The following is a 23,570-nucleotide window of genomic DNA, read 5'->3' as shown; positions in this document are numbered from 1 at the left end:
CCGCGAGGTCTGATTGGTGAGGCAGGGCCGGGCCGACACGCGCAGGCGCGCGGAGGCCGGGGCGGGGCCGGGGCCGGAGGCCAGGGCGGGGCCGGCGTGCGCGCGTACTGGGGACGCGGGCGGGCGGCGCCGGCGGGAGCGCGCGCGTCGCAAGATGGCGGCGGCCATGCTAGGCCCCGGAGTTGTGTGTGCGCAGCGGGCGGCGGCAGCGCGGCCCGGGCTGCAGACCCTGCGACGGCGCTAGCCCGGCCTTCGGCCTCTCTTCGCGGTCGGTACCGCCACCTCTCCCTGCCTTGCCCGTTATGGATCTGCCCGTGGGCCCCGGTGCGGCGGGGCCCAGCAACGTCCCGGCCTTCCTGACCAAGCTGTGGACCCTCGTGAGCGACCCCGACACCGACGCGCTCATCTGCTGGAGCCCGGTGAGGGGTGGGGCGCGTCGCCGGGCGGGGGCAGGGCCGGCTCCCAGCCTCGCCTGCCGAGTCGGCGGCGGGGAGCCCAGCCGGAGGACAAGCCCGCGGTCCGCTCCTCGCCGGCTCCTGCCCGCGCCGAGCTCCCCTGGGGTGGACAGAAAGGGCCTCTCCACCTTTGGGCCTTTGCTAACTGGGACAGCTGCGGAGGGGTGCCTGCTTGGAACCGCACGCGGGACGTTAGCGAACGGCGCGTCCAGGCGCCTCTACGTCTGCTCGGGCAGTTCGCAGGGTGGCGGGGAGCGCAGCTCCTCCGAGAAAACCGGGGCGGGGCGCAGGGGTCGGCGGGCGTCGCTCGAGTGCAGGAGGAGCGAGCAGAGAGTAAGACGTCCCCAAGTTCAGGTTGAGCTCGAACCCGCGTCCAGATGCCAGAGCTGGGCTTCCCGAGAGCTGCTTTGTGTTACGTTCCTCGCGGGGCGTCTGTATCCACGTCTCTGTCCGTTGCTTGGCAGCAGGCTTGTGTACATAGTCGGACTGCGAGACGCCACAGCTCTGGTTTGCAGAAGTAAATCAGAGCCTGTGTCTGGGCTTGGAGGTGAGACTGCTGTTTACGTCGGGCCGTGACGTGGTGTCGGGGCAAGGCCAGAGCCACGGTCCGGGGCACTGGGTGGCCTGTAGAGAGGCGGTCCTGGTGGTACAGGGCCTTTGGGCGCCTCCGCACATGCTCCACCTGCCGAGGGCCAAAACGTGTGTGCCCAGCAAGGAGGGCGGGGTTCCTCAGATGTCCAAGGCTGTCCTTCCCATACTGTTAAGTCGTTAGGAATGAGGAAAAGTCCGCCTGGAACCTAGCCCTTCGCTGGAGGCCAGCTTCTCATACTGGGGCTGAAGCTCGGCCCTGCCTGAAGAGTGCTTGGGAGTAAAGCGACTGGAAGTCGTGCAGCGTTCCTGTTGGACATACTTTCTGTTGGTCCCAGTGACATCTTGGTGTGTGTTCTCCATCCTCCAGTGCCTATTTATTTAATGGCCAGTCGAGTCCCGAAGAAGGGCAGGCTGCTTTCTCATGGCTGTCAGGTGACCACCATCCCCTTGTTTGAGACCTCACACTTTCCTGACCGAAACAAGCCACTCTCCATTTCTTATATCCTGCCATTCTCACTTTTTCATTCCCCTTAATTCTCAGGGAACACTCTTAACCCAGTTTGGGGAGGGGCATCAGAGATTCTCTGGGATTTTCCAAGCTTAATCCTGCTAGGATGATCCGTCCTGCCCCTTGATCTCAAAGCTTGTGAGGCGTGTATGTGTAGAACTGCCAGCATACTCTCCAGGCCCTGCAGCCATGTTCTGGGCAAAGCCTTTGATTGGAAGAGGAAAGTCGGATACGATCAGGACTGTGACAGCTGGTCCTCCCACTGGCCACATCGCCTGTGAGCCCTGTTGGGCAGCTCTTCACGGGGGTGAGCGGCTGGTACTGAGTGTCACTCCTACCTGGTGTGTTGGCAGGTCAGGCAGGGTGTGCTGGGTGCAGGACGCTGGGGAGCTCTAGCTCAAGAGCAGAAAGAGGCCCTTTTCTGGGCTGCACAGGGGCTGTGGAGCTGCTGGGCCAGAGAAGGAGGTGGTCCTGTGTCTGTGGCTTCAAGGACGCCCACACAGGCCCTGCGGCCTTTGTCAGGGGTCCACTCTGGGTCTTGGGCAGACTCACGGCCCAGAGTCTGGCTCTGAGTCTGTGGGAGGCTCCGACGACCATGCTTGTAGTGCTTTCCCCTTTGTGCTTGAAGTTTTCTCACCACTCTGTCGGGATAAAATATCTGCCTTTGCCCCAGAGGGGAAGTTAGAGGCTGACTCTCCAGGTTGAGTAACCAGTGGTGGAGTGGCGCTTCCAGCTGCAGAAACTGGCCTGTGGGGCCAGGTGTGGACAGCATTGTGTGTCCTCTGCCCAGTATGAGGGACAGACCAACAGGTCGCTGCCCCAAATCCTGGTGCAATTACAGAGTCACTGTGCGTGGAGCCTTTAGATTTGCAGCTGCTCCCCAAACAGAGCCTGCAGGACACTGCAGCTGGCGCCCTAGGGAGGGTGTTTGGTGACCTCAAACGTGGCCCAGGATGGGCCACAGCTCTCCCAACTTGCAGTCTGTGCTGTTCCCCTCCTCTGCAAGCCCGCTGAGGTGTTCCGTGAATCAGCCCTTCTAGTCTGGGTCTCAGGGCCGTGTACGTAAGGAGCACTTCTCGTTTAGTCCACCTGTACTTGGAGGCCCTGCTTCAGTGTTGGCACCTGATGTCTCCCTGGCCTAACCCCGCTCCCACACTGGCCGGTGCAGTTCTCTTCTCTTTGGAAGCAGGAACAACCCTAATGGGGTTGTGTGGCGGCTGCGGGAAATCCCAGAGACCTAGCAGCTGGAGATCACCAAGGCCAGGGCCCATGCCAGGTGGCCCGTGAGTGCCAGTAGTCAGAGGGTCACTTGAGGGTCTGGGGCAGAACAGTCCCTGAGGTTAGGTCACCAGCTCCCCATGAGACCACTTGAGGAATTGGCCTGGCCACACCTGGGCACTCAGAGCTGGCCATACTGTTGTCAGAGCTCCTCTGACAGGCAGGCGCCACACTCCTCCCCGGCTCAGAGCAGGTGGGCCCGCCAGCCCCCTGAGTTTGTTCTCACCAAGCCAGCTGGGTGGGACCCAGCAGGCCCTATGGGTTGACCCAAAATGCCGAGGGAGCATCCCAGGTTACCCCAGCAGCAGACCGAGGTGCGCTGCAGGGCCTGGGGCTCCTCTTGCCTCCTTGAACCAGCATGATGGCTGCCCAGCTATCCTTGTTGACTCCTGTGCGGCATGAGGCTAAGCCTTCTCTTGTATCAGTTCTGCTCCATCCACAGCCACGTAAGTAGGTGACACATGGCTGCTTTTTAGGTAAGAAAACTGAGTCTCAGAGACATGAAGAAACCTAACAAAATAAGAGCTAGAGAATGGTTAAACTAGATCAGAAGTCCATGTTCTCTACTGACATCCAGCCGCTGCGCGCTCCGTGCCTTTCCCAGGCTCTCCATATCGCCTGAGGAGAGGGCAGAAGGACCCTTCCCCCTGGCCTCGCCCACTTTCCCATTTAGCCCTCAGCTGCACTGAACTGCCCATTACTGCGGGGGTCACGGTCAGTGTTAGCACCTGTCTTTGACAACTGGATGTCCTGATCAGGTGATAGGTAAATAAGTAAGTAAAAGACATCAAGGTTGGAAAGCAAGAAATAAAACATTATCATTTACTTATAAAGTCCCAAAGGCTCTACAAAGAAGTTATTAGAACTAATAAGGGAGTTTAGTGAGGTCACAGGATTCAAGGTCAATATACTAAAGTCAATTCTATTTCTTCATGGTAGCAATGAGCTATTGAAAATAGAAATATTTACAATAGTATCAAAACACACAAACTATTTAGCAGTTGTTTTACCTGTTGCTGTGTTACCAGTTACCGCCAAGAGTAGCTGCCTGAAACAACAGCGAACATTCTCTCAGTTTGAGAGTCATCAGCTGATTCTGGCTCAAGGTCTCTCATGGGTTGTAGTGGAGCTGAGAGACTTAGTTCCTCACCATGTGGGCCTCCCGAGGTCTGCTGACAACACGTCGGCTATCCTCTCCCAGAGCAAGCCATCCAAGACAGCCAGAGCCCAGAGTGGCTTTGGCCGTGTAGCTTGATTGCCATCACATCTGCTGGGTGCTGCTGGTCACAAAGAACAACCTGGCACTGGTGGGAGGAGGGCCAGGTGTGAACTCGTGGAGGCAGAGGTCATTGGGGGGTCGTCCAGTTTCCCCAGGGGTAAACGTCAAAAATACATATGAGTATACAGTTTAGGCAATGAAAACTGTAAAACACTGCTGAGAAAAATTGAAGGAGACCTACTAAATAAATCGAGACAAATGCCATCAGAAGACTCAGGATTGGGAAGATGAAAATCGACCCCCTGCAGTCCCTTTGAGATCTGCATAGACCTTTGTGTAGATACTGAGAAGCTGATCCTGGAGTTGATATGGAAAAACAAAGGACAGAGGAGCCTAGCTTTTAGATCAAAGTTGGGAGACTCTCACTGTCTGATTCCAAGACTTAACTATAAAGCTACACTAATCAGTGCTGAGTGACGTCGGCATAACTATAAGTGTGTAAATAAGCGGAACGGAGAGAGACCCGCTTCTCTGTTCCGCATATTTATACGTGTCTAAGGCAAGTTGATATTTGAGAAGGGTGCCACTGGAATTCCATGAGGAAGAGTAGCTTTTCAACAAGTAGTGCCAGGACAATGGGACATCCACAGCACATACACCCCTGGCGTTCACTTTATGCCACATGAAGAAACTGACCAAAGTGAATCATGGACTAAAATGTAAGAGTTAAAACTATACAACTTCTAGGAGGAAAAAAACCTAGGCACGAATGTTTATAGCACAGGCAGTTTCCGTTGCTTTTTCTTTTTTCCCCTGTGTATGGGTCACACCTTACTGTTTCTTTACACGTCCTGTAATTTTATGGAAAATCTGCATTTTACATGTGTAGTATTTCCGCGTGATTTCCACCCCCACCCCCCACTCCTGTGCTGCTTTTTGTTGTTTTTTGGTTGTCTGTTTTTTGACTTGACTAGCTATTTTAGTGAGGTCTGTTTCCTCCTTCTTTGATCTCTGTTAGTTCACTGCCTCACCGGCCTTTAGACTCTATAATCACTGCCTGATGGTCCTATTGTTTGTGACTTTGTCCCAGGGCACAAGTTGTTCAGTCTGATGCAATTAATTTGGAGCAGTGGTTGTCTTTGAGGGTTTTCTGACCCAAGGAGGGCTCTTAGCTATCTCTTTCCTGTGTGAACAAGCTGCCCCGTGGTTTAGCTTGTTACTCTTAATTTAGAAGAAGTATTGTTTCCAAGAGCACCTTTACCTTCAGTTTCCACACATTCTTTCAAGTAAAGTGAGTCCCTTGGGGGAGCTTTAGAGCTCTCCTTCAGACTGCCTCTCCCTGAGCAGATTCTCTGAGCCCCGCCGGGCAGGGCAGTGGCCTCTAGTCTTCTCGGCTTGCCTCTCCTGGCACGGATGCTCTCTTCTGCCTGCTAGTTGGGGTGAGAGTGTTGGAAGCCCCAGGATGCTCCATTCTAGGGGTGTGGACCCCCAACCTCTTGTTTGCAGTCACCAGGCATTTTGCCTCTTCATGTGGAGCTCAACAAAACGAAAAATGTTGTCTAGGCTGAGCTACCGTCGGTCTGTATTGGAAACGGCGGGGGGGGGGGGGGGGGTCCTCCTCTTCTTGGCCCTTCCCTCCCGAGTGAAGCATCCGTCTGGGGGGAGGCTGGTGTGAGAAGGAGGGAGTTGCTTGTGGCTCGGGTTCTACAGATTCACTGTCCTTGCAGGGCTTTAGATTTTCTTGAGTAAATGCTTTTTCTTTTGTTATATGCCTTTAGGACAATTTCCAGAGACTGTTATTTTATTTCAATAAGCTTTGCTTGCCCCACTGGGAAGTGGCTCAGTGGATCGCCTCACTCTGCTATCCCGGAAGAGGAACTTGCTCATTCGTTTTCAAAGGACAGTTTTGCTGGATGTGGAATTCTTGATTGGCAGGTTTTTCCCCTTCTTTTCAGCACCTTTAATATGTCATCCCACTCCCTACGAGCCTCTGCGGCTTCTGATAGAAACCAGCTGTTACGCTCATTAGGGCTTCCTGGTACACAGTGAGTCTGTTCTCTCCTGCCGCTTTCAGGATTCTCTCTTGGCGTTTTGCTTTCTATGTTTATGAAGTATCTAAGTCAATCTTTGAGTTTATCCTACTTGGAGTTACTTAGCTTCCTGGATATTTTTCCTCAAGCTTGGGGAGTTTGGGGCCATTATTTCTTCAGATATTCTTTCTGTCCCTTTTTCTCCTCTCCTTGGGGGATGCCCATTGTACATCTGTTGGTGTTTGGTCATGCCCTGCATGCCTCTGAGGATCTGTTCGTTTTTCTATATTTTTTTTCTTTCTGTTCCTCAGACTGGATAATCTCACGTTTGCTGACTCCTCGTCCCTGCGCAAATCTGCTCTTGATCCCCTCTTTAAATCCCCTCTCCCACGTAACTGAAATTAAGTTCCCATTTTCTTGGCTGCCTTCATGTAGGCTGTTAGCTGTTCTCAGGGTAAATTTGCTGATGAAAGCTAAAGTGGGTCCCCGAAGAATGGGCCCGAGTGCTGTGGTGTCTCATGAGTGTAAACTTGGTACCGGGGAAGCTCCAGGACCCTGGGGCAGGGGCTCAAGGTCCCTCTTCTCTCCCCGGCCATGTGGCTCCTGTTGCCCAGTCCCGGGCCTCTGACAAGGATGCAGGCCGAGGGGCAGAGACCAGACATACGTGGCTGCTGGTTGAGGAGGCGAACTCTGCCTTCCCCAGACCCCATGGCTCAGCCCCACAGGGTGGGAGTGTGGTCCCCCCGCTGGGGTGGGGCGCCCGTCTCCCTCACGGACTGCGTGTGACTGCCTGCACATGTCCTGGCAGAGCGGGAACAGCTTCCACGTGCTCGACCAGGGCCAGTTCGCCAAGGACGTGCTGCCCAAGTACTTCAAGCACAACAACATGGCCAGCTTCGTGCGGCAGCTCAACATGTGTAAGTGCCCTCTGGAGGCGAGGGGGGGCGGGTCTCCCGGGGGTGTCTGACCCTTCTGTGGTAGAGGACAGAGCCACCAGGGTTTGATCCCTGTGCTGTGCTGTCCAGGAGCACGGCTTGGAGCCCAGTGCCTGGAGACCTGGGGGGAAGGGTCCTCATGGGCCTGGCCCGAGTCCCAGGGAAAAGCTCCTGCCACCCCAGCTGGACACGGCCACAGCTGCTGGGGACATGGGGTCTCCCTTACACCAAGACCACGCAGCTGCTGTGGGCAGCGCTGGGCGTAGCGAGACCCTCCCATTATCCGCCGGTGGGGCAGTGGCTGGGCTGCAGTGGGGGCTGGTCCCCAGCCCTGAGGCACAGCCGCCCTCGCCCCATCATGTGCAGATGGCTTCCGGAAGGTGGTCCACATCGAGCAGGGCGGCCTGGTCAAGCCAGAGCGGGACGACACCGAGTTCCAGCACCCATGCTTCCTGCGTGGCCAGGAGCAGCTCCTAGAGAACATCAAGAGGAAGGTGACCAGCGTGAGTAGCCAGCCTCCCTGGCCCTGCAGGCTGCGAGGGAGCAGCGTCCACTCAGTCCACTCAGCCTGGTCTGGCTGCACCCAGCCCTCTTCCTGATGGGCCTCCCCTCCCCGCTTGTCCCTCTTGGATTCCCCGCCCGTCCCCCATCGGACGGGCAGCCCCGCAGCCCTTTTCTGTGTCCCAGGGGGGCCATCTCAGTGACTGCTCCCCTGGGGACCCAGGTGTCCACCCTGAAGAATGAGGACTTCAAGATTCGCCAGGACAGTGTCACCAAGCTGTTGAGCGACGTGCAGCTGATGAAGGGGAAACAAGAGAGTATGGACTCCAAGCTGCTCGCCATGAAGCAGTAGGTCCCACGGAGCGGGGCCGGGCGCCGTGCCGGGAGCTGGCCACTCCTCAGGGGCCTCTTCCCCAGCCCTGCCTCCTGCAGTGTCCGTGGCGGGTGCTCCCAGTCATCCTTGTTCCCGGGACGCGGGGTCTGACCCGGTTCCTGCGGCAACAGGCAGAGCTGGGCTCCCAGCACTGGCGGCACCCTTGCGCTGATCACAGTGTCCCTTGGTACCGGGGAAGCCCCTGAGTAGGGATGGGGGCAGTAGGAGGGAAGGAGCCAGTGGGAACTCCCCCTGCAGGCCAGCGTGGGTGGCCGGGCTCCTCACGCAGCCCACAGTGCCACCCCCTTCTGCTGGCTCCCGCTGTCGTGGCCACTCAGCAGACATCCCGTCCTGACTACCTCCCCCTCCAACCTGGGGAGCAGGAAGCATTTTGCATTCTCTCTGGAACCCCTGCCCCTGACACATGTCTGCCTACCACATAACCAGCTCTGTGCCCCCCCCAGCCAGGAACCCCAGGAAGGCCAGCTTGAGTTTCCTCCCGTGCACTCAGGGGCCCAGGGGTGGCTGTCCTTGGCTCAGTGTGAGCTCGAAGCCACTCAGGGTGGGCTCTTACGACCCCATGTCATGGAGGTGGCCCCTGGGCTCTGTCTTCACATAGAGAACCAGGTGAAGTTGGCCCCCCAGGACATGCTTGCCTCTCTAGGTGAGGCCAGGGTCAACTCCATGTCAAGAAGACGTGCGGCTACACCTGGAACTTACAACGAAATAATACTTAAAAATAACACATACATACAGAATAAAATAGAATACAATAAAGAGAAGGCCTGTGGGGGTCTTGGCAGGGCTGGGCCAGCAGAAGGACCACCTGCTCACGGGTCCCGGCCTGTCCCCAGCATGATGACATAGCCAGTCCTTGGTGGGGGAGGACAGGCCTTCGCCTTCCCGGGCGGGGTTGGACTGTGTGCGGAACCCCTCAGCCCCTGTAGCTGCTGGAATCCAGCCCGTTGACCACACCCCCTCTGTTGCAGCGAGAACGAAGCCCTGTGGCGGGAGGTGGCCAGCCTGCGACAGAAGCATGCCCAGCAGCAGAAGGTCGTCAACAAGGTGTGCCGCAGGCCAGCGGGGCCCCCGGTGGGTTTCCTCTGGGCTGGGCTGACCATGCCTCTCCACCCCACAGCTCATCCAGTTCCTCATCTCGCTGGTGCGGTCTAACCGGGTCCTGGGGCTGAAGAGAAAGATGTGAGCCGCTGGGGGTGCCTGGCCCTCTGCTCCGGGCCCTGGGCCGCCTCTGTCTCTCGTTTGCTGTGTCCTGGGTGCCACCGGCCGGGAGGCAGCTAACCCCGCCCTTCCCTGCAGCCCCCTGATGCTGAACGACGGCAGCTCGGCACACTCCCTGCCAAAGTACGGCCGGCAGTACTCGCTGGAGCACATCCACAGCTCCGGCCCCTACTCGGTGAGTAGGCGCCGCCCTGGCCCGGGTGGGGCACGTGCTACCTTGGTGCCACACATGCTCACATCCCTTTGATGGCAGGCTCCGTCCCCGGCCTATGGCGGCTCCAGCCTCTACTCCCCAGATGCCGTTTCTAGCTCCGGACCCATCATCTCCGACATCACAGAGCTGGCACCCAGCAGCCCCTTGGCCTCTCCAGGCGGAAACATAGATGAGAGGTGGGGGGCCGCACCACCTTCCCAGCAGTTGAGAGGAGGCTGGGGCCAGCCACGGTGCTTGCTGACCGTGTGTCCCCATGTGCAGGCCCCTGTCGAGCAGCCCCCGGGTGCGAGTCAAAGAGGAGCCCCCCAGCCCTCGGAGCCCCCAGGTGGAGGAGGCGAGTCCCGGGAGCCCGTCCTCCGTTGTGGAGACCCCCCTGTCCCCGACCGCCTTCATCGACTCCATTCTGCGGGAGAGCGAGCCTGCCCCCGCCGCCTCAGCCACTCCCCTCACTGATGTGGGGGCCCGGCCCTCCTCACCCCCCTCAGCCCCCGAGAAGTGCCTCAGCGTAGCCTGCCTGGACAAGTGAGTACTGCCCTGCACCACAGTCCCTGAAGTGCCACCGGGCCTCTGGCTAGGACTGTCCTGGAGAACAGGACACTGGCCGCTGGGGGGTGAGCCGGCAGTCCTGGCCTTGAGCTCAGAGCTTGGGACTGAAAAGGGAGACAAACCAACCTGGCCGTCCCACAGCCCTGCTGTGGCAGGAGCCGAGGGTGGGTAGCCTGTCGCACCTGTTCTCGGGGCCACCCTGGCTGCCACTGTCACCTGCTCTTACGACAGGCCACTGGGTCCTGTGTCTGTCCTGCTGCCCATCAGAGGCCCTGCTCCAGAGGCCGGGCCACCGAGGGCGGGGGGCACGGCACCCGGCTGGCCCCCACCTGCAATGGGGGGCTCTTGTCTTTGTATCTTGCAGTTTGGCTCGCACTCCACAGATGTCTGGGGTCGCCCGCCTCTTCCCCTGCCCCTCCTCTCTGCATGGCCGAGTCCAGCCAGGGTTAGCACCGTCCCCACTGGGAGGGAGGAGGGCTCCGCCAGAGCTCGGGCCCCTCCCCAGCTGTGGAGCAGACCCCAGCCTGGCCGCGAGCACTCGGCCCTGCCTGGTGAATAGAGGACGTCCCGGGCCCTCAGCAGCGGGAGCGGCCCCCCAGTGCCCCAAGTCACTGACTGATGGGGACGGGCCTCCCAGCCTGGTGCAGCTGCAGTGTCACCAGGTCCCTGCTGCTGTGCTGACTGGCTTCCTCAGGGTGGGGCTTTACCCCATGGGCACCTCTAGGAGCCAGCCTGGCCACCTGTACAGTGGCCCCGGTGGCCCAGGGCATTCTGGGTCATGGCCACCAGGTCTTAGGGCAAAGGCACAACTTCATCAAGCCTGTTGTGAGCACAAAGCCCCGTCAGCCCCCTGCCCCCCTGGCCCAGCCTGAAATGCTGCCCGTGGGCGGCCTCAGAGAGCCCACAGGACTGGACCAGGCACCGGGCCCTGAGCCACTCTCCCTGGTGGCCAGGCGTCCATGCCCCCTCACCCAACGGGGTGTGGCCGGGGGGAGCCCCTCCCTGACAGGCAGGTGTCCAGGGCTCTGCTTCACCTGCCCCACTCACTCCGGCCAGGACCGAGCTCAGTGACCATTTGGACGCCATGGACTCTAACTTGGACAGCCTGCAGAGTATGCTGACCAGCCACGGCTTCAGCGTGGACACCAGTGCCCTGCTGGACGTGAGTCCCGCCCCGCCCCACTCCGCCCCGCCCCCAGGCACCGCCTGACCGTCCTTCCTCCCCTGCAGCTGTTCAGCCCCTCGGTGACAGTGCCCGATGTGAGCCTGCCTGACCTTGACAGCAGCCTGGCCAGCGTGAGTAGAGTAGGGGTGGGAGAGTGGGAGGGAAGGGTTCGGTGTGCATGGAGTAGGGGTGGGGGCAGTAGGAGGGAAGGGGCCAGTGGGAACTCTCACTGTGCCGCCCCCCCCCCCGCCCCAGCAGATCCAGGAGCTCCTGTCCCCCCAGGATCCCCCCAGGCCTCTAGAAGCTGAGAGCAGCAGCCCCGACTCAGGTGAGCACCCTGACCAGACCCCCTCACTGCCCACCCCCCGACTCCCCACCTGCCAGCATCCTGACTGGGCCCCTCCCCCCCAGGAAAGCAGCTGGTGCACTACACAGCACAACCCCTGTTCCTGGTGGATCCAGGCTCCATGGAAGTGGGGAGCAGCGACCTGCCCGTGCTCTTCGAGCTGGGGGAGGGCTCCTACTTCTCCGAGGGAGATGACTACACAGATGAGCCCAGCGTCTCCCTGCTGACGGGCTCCGAGACCCCCAAAGCCAAGGATCCCACTGTCTCCTAGAGGCCCCAGGAGGGGGCTAACCCGCTCCCTCCCACCCACTCAGCAGCAAGGGCTGCAGCCCCACGTGCCATGGATGGTGACACCTGGACTGCCAGGACGGGGGGTTCCGTTAGAATTGTATTTTGCATTTTTACAAGTTCCCTTTCCCTCTTCTGTAGAGATACACAGGTATATATGCGGATGGACGGACGGACGGAGATAGGCAGAGATGTATAAAGGACAGGCTCTAGCTGTGGCCTCACGAGTCCGTTTCCTCCTGCCAGGGTGGTGAGGTGGGGCTGCAGTGCCCAGGCATGCCTGTGCCCGCCTGACTCCACGGGACCTGTGTGCCCGTAACTTTATTAAAGGACCAGGCAGGAGGACCCCCCTTCCCAAGGTCACCCCACGCTGTATGTCTTCTTGGCAGTGTTCCCGGGGCACTGGGCCGGCACTGGGACCTGAGGGTTCAGTGCCCTGGGGTCTGGTTGGAGAAGGGGAAGGCAGCCCTGTCTTTGGGATCTGGTTTCTAAGCTCAGTCAGGGGTGGGGGAGGTGCATGTCAGCGTGCCCAGCTGACATCCTCTGTCCCCAGGAGTTGCCCCCACTGCTCACCATCCTCTTGGCAGGAGCGAGGAATACACCCTCCAGTGTGTCCAAAGGGCACCCCCTAGGCAACCCCAGATTCTGATTGAGGCAGGGACAGTGCAGCTGAGACCACTGCTCAGGACTTCCTCAGACACCAGCCCATGGACCCATAGCAACAAGTCAGGGCACAGCTGGCCTGATGTAGCCTCAGGCTTGTAGTCTGAGAGCCGATGATCCACCAAGATACGGTGGAAACGGTCAGCCTGCCCCCACCTCTGTCAGGCTTGGTGGGTGGCAGTGTCTGGGAACAAGGCATCCTGAGGGCTGGGGCCCAGGGGAGCCAGGGATCCCCTTGGGCCGGGGGGGGAGGGGCAGGCCTCAGGCCAGCAGCACCCAGGAGGTACAGGTAGCTATTGGGGGGCACCCATGCCCCCTCCCGTGTACAGGATGCATGTGAGAGGGAGACCTGGGCAAGGATTGGGCCAGGCCACACACCTCATCCAAGAGGCACCCTCCTGCCTGCCCCCTGGTGAGCGCCCGGCATGGGACTGAGGGCAGCAACACCTCCCCCAATGCCCCAGACTGGCCTTGGTGACCATCAGTCCTGACTCTCAACCCTTTTCCATGCCCTGGCCTCCAACCCCCACCCGCAAGCAGAGACCCACTTCCAGAAAGTCCTTAGGTGCCTTCTTCCAAGCACCACGTAGGGTTAACAGGCAGGGACCAGACAGGACATCTGACCTTGGCTGAGCCTTTCTAGGCAGTGGGGGCTGCTGCTCATGGCATGGGTATGGGAGGGGCCCTGACTCCCCTGCAGCTGGTGGCTTGCGGCCCGAGACTCAGATCCCTCCCAAGAGGGCTACAGCGCAGCCCCCCAGGGAACCTGCCCGCCTGCCCCCCCCCCCAGCAGGATGAGGGAGGTCTCTCTGGACAGTACTTTATTGACACCCTTGGACCCTTAAAAGGAATAGCAAGTTCCGAGGGGCGCTGGCCTGTGCCTGGTCTGCCATCGCCAAGGGGGCAGGAGGGAGCCCCATAGGGGCAGAGAGGCCTCCCGGGGACAAGACCCGAGGAGGCTGTGGGCAGCCAGCGCCCTCCGTAGGGCCAGGCTGCGCGTTGCTTAGTGGGCGGGCCTGAGCTGGTCAGGGCCCCGCTGTCACGGCCTCGTGGTGCAGGACGTAGTAGTCGTGGACATACATGAGCACCGCTACTGGCTGGCCAATGATGAGCGTCAGCCACACGGCTGCGTTGCCATAGTTGCCCCGGAAGAAACGGCTCACTATCCAGGCCAGTGGGATCTGCAGACGTGGGGCAGTCAGTGGGCTGCTGTGGCCACAGCTGGCTGCCCCGCACAGGAAAGGCGGGCAGGATGGCGAGGAGGGGTGGAGGGGAGGGGCTGCTCACCTGAGCCATCATGCCTGTGAAGGCCCAGAGGCGGAACATGCGCAGCGGGATGCTCACCAGGTACTGGGTGGGAGGGACGGGCGTCAGCGGCACCGCCAGGCCACACCCGCCCCACCCAACAGGAGGCAGGGCCCTGCAGAGCACTGACCTCATGGAAGAAGGCGGAGGTCAGGAACACCCCGGTCCTGGCCACCCACTTGCTGCTGCCACGCCGGAGCATGGGCTTGTAGAAGTGCCTGCGCGTGGAGGAGGCTGTGAGCGGCCCCCCCCACCCGCGAGGGCCCGCCCTGGGGCCGCCACACGCCAGCCCCCACCCACCTGATGCACCACTTGTGCACAGGAATATTCCAGTTCTGCCAGAAGTAGGTAACGGACTCAGAGTTCCTGTGGGTTGGGATACAGCACTTGTCAGGTGGCACCGTGACCCACCACGGCCCCCAGCTCCCCACCCGCCCAAGGCCACTCACCACCAGTCCCGGTAGAACTCGCGGTCCCCAAACTGCATGAGCTCGGCCACCGCGTTCAGGCAGGAGTGGAAGAGCCAGTAGAAGAAGATGAGCCAGATGAGGTGGTTGGGGACCTGAGGGGAGAGGCAGGTGCCAGGCTCCAGAAACCCCTACCCGCCCTCAGGCCCCGCGCCGCCGCCCAGCCCCGCTCACCGCCAGCTTCAGGAGGCGCTCGATGATGCGCGAGTAGTCCATGTCCTGCAGAGACAAGGCGCAGCTGGCTCCCGGGGCTGCCCCCACCCGGCCCCACCCCCAGACACCGGGGAGGCTGCTCGTTCACCTTGAAGGGCTTCATGGAGTTCTGGATGGTGGGAACCATCCACTGCAAAGGAGGGCACAGCGTCAGCTCCCGGAGCACTGGGCGCCCCACCCGCCCCGCCCCGCCCCCGCCAGGCCCCGCCCCTCTCCCGTACCTGCTGGATCAGCCCCACCTGGAGCTGGGTGAAGAACAGCTGGGGGAGGAAGCAGAGCAACTCGCTTGAGCCTCTAGCGCCTGGCGCCCCCCACCAGCCTCTCACAGCCCCCCAACCTCACCATCTCAAGGAGCCGCCGCAGCAGGAAGCGCTTTCGGATTCGGGGAGAGCGGGGAAAGTTGAGCTCATAACACAGTGTAGGAGCAAAGAGGAAGTAGTAGAGATCTGGAACGGGAAGGCGGGGCTGGCACTGGAGGCTTGGCCCACTGGCCCCCGCTGCCCTCCTGCCCACCCTGCAGGAACCTTACCACGGTAGGTCAGGTTGTCTGGGTAGCTCACTGCGCCAGCGCGCTGGGCCACCCCACCGTTGGCCTTTTTACCTGCGGAAGCTGGGGAGCCAGAGGGGAAGGTGAGGCCCTGCTGCTGCCTCCCACCCCCCCTGAACCCCCCCTAGCAGGCGGCCTGGCTCCTGGCCCCAGTGTTGGGCAGCCCCTCACCAGGCTTGGTCTTGACCCTAGCCCTGCGCTCTCGGCACCACAGGTTGACATCCCGATAGGAGACGAGCTTGAGGAAGAGGATGGTGTACACCATCAGAGCCAGCACGGAGCCCACTGCAGGAGAGGCAGGCTCAGGCAGGGGCCTCCCACACCCCCACAGGAGACAGGCTGGGGGGAGGTGGGCGGGGGACAGCACCTGGAGTGATGGACTCCTGCAGGAAGGCTACGGCCGCTGGGAAGCAGAGAATGGTGGCCAGGTTGAGCACGTGCAGCAGCAGCCCTGCCTGCTCCGTCAGGGCACCCTGGGTAGGGGAGCAATACTCAGCCGGGCCCCACTCCCTGGACAAAGCGTCTCCCAGGGCACAGCCCGGCCCAGGAAAGCCACGGTGGGGTAGGCTGGCACCCAGTCCTAAGCCCAGGCTTGGTGAGGAGCACGGACCCCCAGCAGGGCAGGGGCATGAGGGCACTGCTTACCACTGCCAGTCGCTTCTCCACCTGGAACGCAGCCACAGCAAAAACGTTGGCCACTGAAGACAGAAATGTCACAGGGCAGGTTCAGGTCTGGGTCAGCCCTGGCCCCACCCAGGCCCTCCTCCTCAGCACCCAACTCACCAATGACCAGGCACAGAGCGGGCCAGCTGTAGGGGTCCTTGAGGAACAGAGACACCACCTGGATGGGGTCCACCAGGATACCGTACCTACAGGTCGGGGAGGTAAGGGCCTGAGCAGGTATGTGGGGCTGGCCTCAGCGAGGGCAGGGGCCCTGGGCAAGGCACTCACTTGATGAGGTTCTCTAAAAATAACCGAGCGTTGCTCAAGATCTGTAAAAGAGAGGGGGAGGGGCACACCCGTCAGCCCAGGCCACAGGCCCCCCCACACCCCGCACCTCCCAGTCCATGTGGGGGCCGAGCCCCGGTCCTGCAGGCCCAGCCTTGTGTGACCTCCACACCAGGCTCCGAGACTCACCACCCTCCTCCCCCGGCGCTCAGCACTGCCCTCACGATTGCCCATCACACCCAGGGGAAGGTCCCAAAACCAGAAGCAGTCAGTCTGCAGCAGCAGAGAGACTCGCCACTCAGCAGCCCTCCGTTGTCCTGCTGAGGGAGCAGCCTCCCCACATCCAGGGCACTTCCCTGCCAGCCAGGCCAGTCCTTACGGTGCCCTGCCGTAAGGCAGGCACAGCAGCAGGGCACCGTGCCCTGAGGGCACTGCCCAGACTCCCGCATGCCCCCTCCTCCCACCTCAGCCGTCCCTGCAGCGCTCCAAACCCAGCCACTTGACCCCAAAGCAGCGTCCACTGATGGAGCCCCCATCAAAATGGCTCCTGCCTCCAGCATGGGTGGGTGACTGCTTCCCTCCTCCACCCCACCAGGCACAGACCCTGCTGACCACCCCGAGTCTGGTCCTGTGCAGGGGTCAGGGTAGGCTCTGTGGAAACTTGCTGGCAAGGGGACACTGGTGGGGTCCTTTATCTGGGTGGTCAGGGAAGGCTTCACTAGGTGACAAGCTCAGAGACACACGGTCCCCTCCCTCAGCCACGAGCCTGACCTGCTGGCCTCCTGCCAGGACACACATGGCCCCACACTGTCACCCCACCAGTGGCAGCCTGTCCTGAGAGCCCACAGCAAGCAGGAGCCAGGGCTGCTAAATGACAGAACCCACCTGGAGGTGCAGGTGGCAAAGGGAGCCCAGAGGGCAGACCCAAGCGTGGGTGCCCATCTGCAGGGCAGGGCGGGGCGGGGTGGGGAGGTGGCAGAGGCACCAGAAGCAGGGGAAAGGCTCTCGGGCTGTGCCAAAGGGCCCGGCGAGCCCAAGGGGCTGCAGGAGGACAGACAGTGCTGCCAAGGGCCTGCCCGCACAGGCCATCTTCTGATGATGTCCCCTTGCCCAGGCAGCCTCACACCCTCTAGGCTGTGTACCCCCCACAGCTCCCCAGAGAGCCTCCTGGGACCACAGGCAGGGAGGGTATGGGTGTGCCTGGAGCCCCTTCTATACAGGTGGCCACGGGAGCTGCACCTGAGACAGAGGCAGGCGTGTCTGGGTGAGGGTTGAAGACCTCAGGCTCCATCAGCCCCTAGTGGTGTAGGCTGGGCCTGGGCAGGCCCTTGTCCCCTGCCCTGCCCGGCATGCTGCCCCTTTGAGCCCTGGACTCCAGTTGCTTCTGGGTCAGGAACTGTTGGTCCCACCCCCACAAGATGCCTCAGCCAAGGCCACCGGGTGAGGCCAAGGCAGGGACTCTATCTAATCACCTTCCTGGGGACTCCTGGGACCCAGGCTGAGGGAGAGGGGCTGGGGGCCTGCAGAGCCATGGCCTGGGTTGTTGGGCTGAGCCCAAGAGCCTCACCCCCACCCACGAGGGCCATTCAGAACAGCAGAGGACATTCTTCTTGTGAACCACAAGACCACGCATGCTGCCAAGGAAGCACTATACCCGCAGAGTGCCCCATCTACTGCCCTGCCGTCCACCAGCCCAGGACCAGCCACCCATCCTGTCCACTCCTCCCTGCTCTCCCACGCCTGCCCAGCAAAGCCACTGGGGAGACCCCTGTGCCCTTCAGCTCACAGCACAAAGGCCACCCACACGGCCCTCCACTGACACTCAGCAGGAACAAGCATGCAGCATGTGGCCCAGGGGAGACGGAGCACATGTGACCGCAGGGACCGCCACCACAGTCTCTCCCCACACACCCCAGCCACACAAGCTCTTTGCCCAGGCCCCCTGTGCCCAGGTAAAGGCTGAGTCCCCCTGCTCCCAGCTGCCGTCTGACTCACCAGCATCACCACACACCAATTCAGGATGCCACGGTAGTTGCTGAAGCCACTGTCCGAGCTGAACAGAGAGTCCTGCAAGCGATGGCACCTAGCAGAGCAGGGGACAGTGAGAACCTCAGGCAGGACCGGTTACAGCGGGAGGGCAGCCAAGCAGGGCCCAGTTCCCGGGACCACCACAACCTACCCCACCAGGCACCCAGCAGGAGGGGGCCGGCCCTGCCCAGCCCAGCCCTGCCCAGGGCCACATGGGGCTGGGACACCCCAGGCCAGGAGCCCGGACTGGCTCCCCAGAGGCCTCCAGTTGCTGCCACCCACACTAGCTATGCAGTGGTGATGGGCCCACAGGGAAGAGTCCATCCATGGATCTGTGGGCCCCCCGGCAATGCTGAACAGAGATGGAGGCAGGGGGCAAATGCACCTTGCTGAGTCAGCCAGGGCAGCCCACCACCGGGCGAGCTGAGGGCCCCCACTTCAAACCGCCTCCTCCCACACAGATCTGAGTGTGCACAAGGGCCCAGGCCAGGGCCAGCTGAGCTCTCAGCCTGATGTGCACCTTCCTGGGAGCAGGAGCCTGGCCGGCCTCGAGGCACCCGTGTGGCCTCCAATTGTCTGTCTCATTCAACCACAGGTAAGCTCTGTGCTCCCGCTGGGCAGAGGGGAGCCCACCCAGGGCCGGGCACCGGATGGCAGCAAGGTCTCACATAGAAGCAGGAAGCGGTACCTTAGGTGCTTGCCCAGGATTGCTCCCATCCAGTGCTGGGTGGGGGGGGGACACATGAGCAGACCCTCACATCCAGGGAAACGTAGGTGCGGTGGGGGAGGGGCCACAGCTGGCTCACAGGCCACGCCCCACCTCTCGCCAGCAGCCACGCCAGCAGGAAGCCCCACACAGCATTGACTAAGGTCTCCAGTTTTGTAAGAGTTGAGGCCAGGGGCCTCCCTTCCCTCCTGCGAGGTACCCGGGTGGGGGAGGAGGGCACCATAGCACAGATGCCCTCTCAGGCTGGCCCTGCCTCAGTGACAAGCCTCCTGTGGTTGTGGGCAGCACTCTGATGGCCCCCGGGGAGGTGAAGGGCTAGGAGGCCCAGATGCTGCACGGCCAGCACTCTTCAAGCGGGGCACAAGTCCCCTCTGCCTCCCCCAGGAGGTGCGCCCTGGTCCCAGCCCACCCGCCCCTCCCAGGTGCCCGCCTGGCCTCCTTGCATCCACCTTCCAGTGGGTCCTGGGCCTCACAGGGAGGCCGTGATCTCCACCCACGTCTCTGCACCTGCATTTCCACAAGGTGGGCAGGGGTCCGAGGCCCAGCCCCTCACAGAGGATGGTGTCTGAGCCTGTCCCCAGCCCCTTGCCCCAAGTTCAAGTCCACTTGCTTTCACTGGAACCATCCCAAAGCCGCCTCGTGCCCCAACCTGCCAACCAGCATCTGCATGTCTGTGCTGGGCTTGGCACGCCCAGAGGGCTATTTCACAACACTGTGACCCCTGCCTCCTTTGGGCCACCAAGACCACGCTGGCTTTATTTGTGGCAATCTCTACGATGAAAATGGGGTGGGGGAAGGGCGTTGTTTTCCAGTTGACACCAAATAACATTTCAGAAGCTTTTTCAGTCCTTTTCCAACCTGCCCACACCCACTCCTCAGCCCCCTCCACAGGCCTGGCCATCCCAACCCTAGGCAGCGCCCTTCCCTCCAAGGTCAGAGGCCCCCGCCCAGGGAGGAAGCCCACCGCCCACCAATACCCACAAAGGTCCAGCCTTGCCAGTGCAGTCAGCAGCAGTGGACCAGAGGGCAGCCAGGCACGCCCTGCATGGGAGGCAGGAGCTGGCCACCACGCCAGAACTGTATTTGTCACCCTCTCCCCTACTGCAGAGGCTGCCCACACCTCTGTGCCCTGCAGCGGTCCCACACCCACACCCCAGGCGCACCCAGCCAGCAGGGCCTTTCTAACTCATCGCATCACCTCACTCAACCCTCACAACACCGCTGGAAGGCAGGCACACGGGGCTTAAAGCTCCCCCAGAGGTACAGCCCCCAAGTGTGGACCACGCCTGGGACCACATGGTCCAGCTCCCGGGCCAAGCAGAGCAAGGAGGGAGCAGAGTGCCAGCTCGCCTCCCAGCTGCCACCTCCTCAGCTCTTCCTCCACCCAGCCTCTGCGCTGAGCTCTGGGGTGCAAGATGGCTGAGTGGACTCCCCACATCCTCCGACCCTGCTGGAGAGGGAGACAGAGAACACCCCAGGGACAAACACCCAGGAGCACCGGCATCCTGGGCCTGGACGACTGTGTGGAACCACAGGGCAGAGCAGAAGGAAGCCTCTTCTTCCTGCCCCACAGCCACACCCTTGCCATGGGCTGGGAGAAACGGGCTCACACCCAGAGCCTGATCTGCTGCCCCAGCCAAGGTGACCAGGAAGTACAGGGAGGGTTTGAGTAAGGAGGAAGCAGGAGGAGGGGAGGCAGGTGAGGGAGGGATGACTAGCAGGGCAGCCCGAGCAAGGCAGGCTCTGCCGCCCCCAGACCATGGGGACCCCGAACCTTGCGGCATCCGGGTTTGAGGGACAAGCACACATTGCCTGCCTGTCCTGGAAATCAGAAGGGCACTGTGATAACCAGGGCCCCCTCCGGCCCTGGGCAAGCCCCTCCCTGCCATGTACTGTACCTCTTCCCAGAGGGTCCAGACTTCAAGGGTGGGCACGCAGGGCTCTCACTCCATCAGCCCAAGTAGCAAAAGCACAGAAGAGGCTTCTGGCCACCTGGCCCATGCAGAGCCCATGGAAAGTCCATCCTAGATGACAGGTTGGCCTAAAGCCCGCACCCCCATCTTACACAATAGGACCCCAATTCCCAGCCCTTCCAGAGGGAGACCATGCTAGCCATGCCCCTGCCTCCAGAGAGTCAGCACAGGGCACTCTAGAGCCCTCCTGTTCTTTGCAGCCTCCCTGGCAGCACCGCACAGGAAGCAGGCACCCCTCTCAGTAGAAACCCCCTCCTCCTTCGTGAACTTCGTGTCTGACCTTTGCTCACACTGCTCAGTGCTGAGATTATCTTATCTTCCAGGTGGACTGTGAGCATTCCAAGGGCAGGGACAGTGCTGCGCCCCAGCTGCCGTTGCCCACCCCCACCCCACAGTGCCCAGTGAAGAAAGCCTCCGTTCAGATTTATAAAGAGAGCAAATCCTTGCCAACCGACTGACCGAGTGCCCACTTCCTCCTTGATAACCTCTAGCCCTGAAGCTGCTCCCAAAGCCAAAGCCCAAAGGACGCTGGGCCAGGAGGAAGGCCAGCAGAGGGGAAGGCGCAGGAGGGTGGCAAAGGGGCCGCTCGGAGCCAGCGTGGAGGACAGAGCCAATGTCCAGGCCGGCCAGGTGCTTCCCATCTTCCCGGCTTGTTCTCCCCACCCCTTCCTGTGGCTTCAGCCACACAGGGCGCCCACCTGTGGGTGTGCCCACTTCAAACTTCTCTCCTGCACCCCAGCCAGGACCCACGTCTGTCCCACCAGTGGGCACTTGTTCTGGTAACATACGCAGCGCCCCAGGCCTCCAAGCACTGGGTGAGGGATGAAGGTGCCGGGAAAGGAAGGGACGCCTATTTCTCACCTGCACAGAGGGAAAAGCCTCTCACTGCCCCCTGCTCCTGGCCCCCTCCCCACGAGGCCCACCCTCCTCTACCCTCGAGGCACCCCTCCCAGCCCTCAGGAGGGACCCGTTTCATCGCAAACCAGCCAAGCCCATCCAGACCCTTCCAGACAGAGGAAATGTGTGGCTGGCCCTGGGAAGGAGCCTTAGGTCGCACCAAAGGATGTGCGGAGGGAGGAGGGTCTAGAAGCGGGGCTGCTGCCCGCCACCCTCAACGCGGGGTGCCCCTGGCAGGCGACCCTCCACCCCTAAGCCTCAGTTTCCCGGTAGGGGACCAAGAGGCACAACTGTCCACGAGAGGTCCGGACGCCCGAGCTGCTGCGGCCAAGCCTGAGGGAGCAGGCAGGACAGCAGGAGCCCGGGTCAGGGGTCGGGCATTACGGGTCATTCGCTCCGCTACCTCAGATCCCAGGGGCCGCTGCCCACGTTGGCGCCCCCGTCCTTGTCCTTGTCCGGGGCCGGCGCATCCCCTCCAGCGCCCACGTCTCGCACCTCCTCTTCTGCCGCCGCGGGGCCGCCGCCGCCCTGGCTCGAGGGCCGCGACCCCGTCCTCCGGCGCCGGGAGCCGCCCGTGCCGCCGCGGTCGCCCATGGTCTCAGCCCGCACCCTGGGTCGTGGACCGCCCGGCGCGCAGCTCCCGAGGCCCGCGGCCCCGCCTCCGGACTCAAGGCCAAAGGCCGCCGCCGCCCCCTGCCGGCCGCCGTAGCCCGCTCGCCGGACCGCGCCGCCAATCAGCGCGCGCCTGCCGACCCGCCTGCGGCTCGCCGCCGCGTCGCTCCGGGAGCCGCTAACTGGCCGGCGGCCGCCGCCTGCGCCATTTGTAGTCCGCGGGCGCGCGGGGCACCCTGGGAGTCGTGGTCGCCCCGCGCGGGGCACCCTGGGAGTCGTGGTCGCCCCGCGCGGGGCACCCTGGGAGTCGTGGTCGCCCCGCGCGGGCTGGATGGCGGCGGCGGCGTGCGGCGGGTGGCTGACCCTGCCTTCCCCCGGCCGCGGCGTCTGCGCGGACACGCTGGCCTCCGGGCAGTTGCGCGCCGCCCCTGACCGCTGGCCTTCCCCATGTTCCCCTCTATAAATACACGGAGTGTGGGGATGGAGGACAGTTATGAAACGCGTCGTGCATTACCGCCTTGCCGCCGGGCCGGAGCCCTGTCCGCGAGGACTCGCCTCAACCACGACCCGGCCCGGTGGTTTCCGAGCGCGCACCTCGCAGAGCACCACTCTAGTTACCACCGCAGGCAGCCGCTTTTCCTCGGTTTAGGTTGTTCAGACAAGCGCCAGACCAGAGGATGGAGCCAGAGAAAGGCCCCAGGCCTCGAGTACCCGGGACGCCCGCCCTGCCCGCGGACGCCCAGGGCCCGGTGCGGGTAGAGATGGTGTAAGCACCTGGGGTGGCCACGCCCACGCACGCCCCTTCCACCCAGCCCCCCTCATGCCCACGTCCGCAGACCTGCGAGGCTTCCCCCATTTCCCACCCGGGGCCAGTTTTTCCAGGTCGTGGGGAACCTCGGGTGCCGGATCGCGAGGACCCAGAGGCTTCTGTGTAATTACACAATCTGGATTGTGCAAACGCCCCTGTAGTTAAAGGAAGCAACTGTTCCACCGTAACAACCCCAAGGTGCGTCGCGTCCCACCGTGGCTTGACACGCGTCTAGCACAAGGCATGGAGTGTGAGCATCCTGGATCTTGGGATTTGAGGGTTTCCTGGGGGTTCAGCCCTGGTTTAACCAAACACTATCTGGAGCAAGCAGCAGAACACATTAGCCACTCACTCCCCTGAGGTGAGCAGGGAGGGATGAGAAGAGCAACTTTCTGGAAGCAAATCACCGTGAGGCTCAGCCTGAAGTCAGCTGCCTCTCCTATGCCGTCGCTTCACCAGTGGGTTCGCCCCTGCTCCACCACCTCCACCGACGGCGTCCAGGCACCCTGGTGACACATTCTTGATGCCACCGGGCCATCTGGGGCTGATGCCAGACTGGCATCCCTACCTAGCAAGCTAGGGCTACCTGTCAGTTGTCTTCGAGAAGCCTGCTGAAGGGCTGACCCTGACTAAGCGGGAGAGCACCCCCGCGTGCACACGTAGCCCAACCTCGGTGGGTCAGGACCAGCAAAAT

At 61.9% G+C, this 23,570-nt stretch overlaps 2 protein-coding genes across 9 annotated transcripts; one reads left to right on the top strand and one right to left on the bottom strand.

Moving 5' to 3' along the window:
• The first annotated feature begins 109 nt into the window (after positions 1 to 109).
• On the top strand, positions 110 to 12,051 carry HSF1 (heat shock transcription factor 1). 6 transcript variants are annotated; one of them, XM_081069808.1, is made up of 14 exons: positions 110 to 419; positions 6,890 to 6,998; positions 7,383 to 7,519; positions 7,741 to 7,865; positions 8,880 to 8,955; positions 9,029 to 9,090; positions 9,208 to 9,304; positions 9,383 to 9,519; positions 9,605 to 9,865; positions 10,254 to 10,334; positions 10,946 to 11,051; positions 11,120 to 11,185; positions 11,313 to 11,382; positions 11,466 to 12,051. In XM_081069808.1, the coding sequence occupies exons 1-14, from the start codon at positions 303 to 305 to the stop codon at positions 11,669 to 11,671; spliced, it is 1,650 nt and encodes a 549-aa protein (XP_080925934.1). In that variant the 5' UTR covers positions 110 to 302; the 3' UTR covers positions 11,672 to 12,051. The 6 variants fall into 6 exon arrangements, with proteins under 6 accessions (XP_080925934.1, XP_080925933.1, XP_080925937.1 ...); XM_081069807.1 differs by having other exon boundaries at positions 11,310 to 11,382; XM_081069809.1 differs by having other exon boundaries at positions 112 to 419; positions 7,383 to 7,510.
• DGAT1 (diacylglycerol O-acyltransferase 1) lies at positions 11,974 to 22,269 on the bottom strand. Of its 3 annotated transcripts, none has more exons than XM_081069815.1 (17): positions 21,860 to 22,269; positions 17,827 to 17,914; positions 15,835 to 15,875; positions 15,667 to 15,752; positions 15,529 to 15,581; positions 15,219 to 15,356; positions 15,055 to 15,178; positions 14,866 to 14,946; positions 14,679 to 14,782; positions 14,558 to 14,596; positions 14,425 to 14,466; positions 14,298 to 14,342; positions 14,106 to 14,218; positions 13,957 to 14,022; positions 13,787 to 13,874; positions 13,639 to 13,701; positions 11,974 to 13,532 (listed from the first exon to the last, which is right to left on the bottom strand). In XM_081069815.1, the coding sequence occupies exons 1-17, from the start codon at positions 22,048 to 22,050 to the stop codon at positions 13,377 to 13,379; spliced, it is 1,518 nt and encodes a 505-aa protein (XP_080925941.1). In that variant the 5' UTR covers positions 22,051 to 22,269; the 3' UTR covers positions 11,974 to 13,376. The 3 variants fall into 3 exon arrangements, with proteins under 3 accessions (XP_080925941.1, XP_080925939.1, XP_080925940.1); XM_081069813.1 differs by having other exon boundaries at positions 15,055 to 15,168; positions 15,251 to 15,356; positions 21,860 to 22,148; XM_081069814.1 differs by lacking the exon at positions 21,860 to 22,269 and adding an exon at positions 20,485 to 21,038 and having other exon boundaries at positions 15,055 to 15,168; positions 15,251 to 15,356.
• Between the last annotated feature and the right edge of the window lie 1,301 nt (positions 22,270 to 23,570).

The sequence above is a fragment of the Rhinolophus hipposideros genome, assembly GCF_964194185.1.
Source record: "Rhinolophus hipposideros genome assembly, chromosome: 13".
Classification (NCBI taxonomy): domain Eukaryota; kingdom Metazoa; phylum Chordata; class Mammalia; order Chiroptera; family Rhinolophidae; genus Rhinolophus; species Rhinolophus hipposideros.
This window is presented reverse-complemented; position numbering and strand designations above follow the sequence as displayed.

Bases quoted from the DNA above. Each gene is read 5' to 3' on its own strand.
- HSF1 (XM_081069807.1), top strand. From the start codon at position 303: ATGGATCTGCCCGTGGGCCCCGGTGCGGCGGGGCCCAGCAACGTCCCG. The intron at 9,520-9,604 runs GTGGGGGGCCGC...CCCCATGTGCAG, and splicing joins GGCGGAAACATAGATGAGAG to GCCCCTGTCGAGCAGCCCCC. The intron at 9,866-10,253 runs GTGAGTACTGCC...TGTATCTTGCAG, and splicing joins AGCGTAGCCTGCCTGGACAA to TTTGGCTCGCACTCCACAGA.
- DGAT1 (XM_081069815.1), bottom strand. From the start codon at position 22,050: ATGGGCGACCGCGGCGGCACGGGCGGCTCCCGGCGCCGGAGGACGGGG. The intron at 15,753-15,834 runs GTGAGTGCCTTG...CCCGACCTGTAG, and splicing joins TTTTTAGAGAACCTCATCAA to GTACGGTATCCTGGTGGACC. The intron at 14,023-14,105 runs GTGAGTGGCCTT...CCCAACCCACAG, and splicing joins GAGTTCTACCGGGACTGGTG to GAACTCTGAGTCCGTTACCT.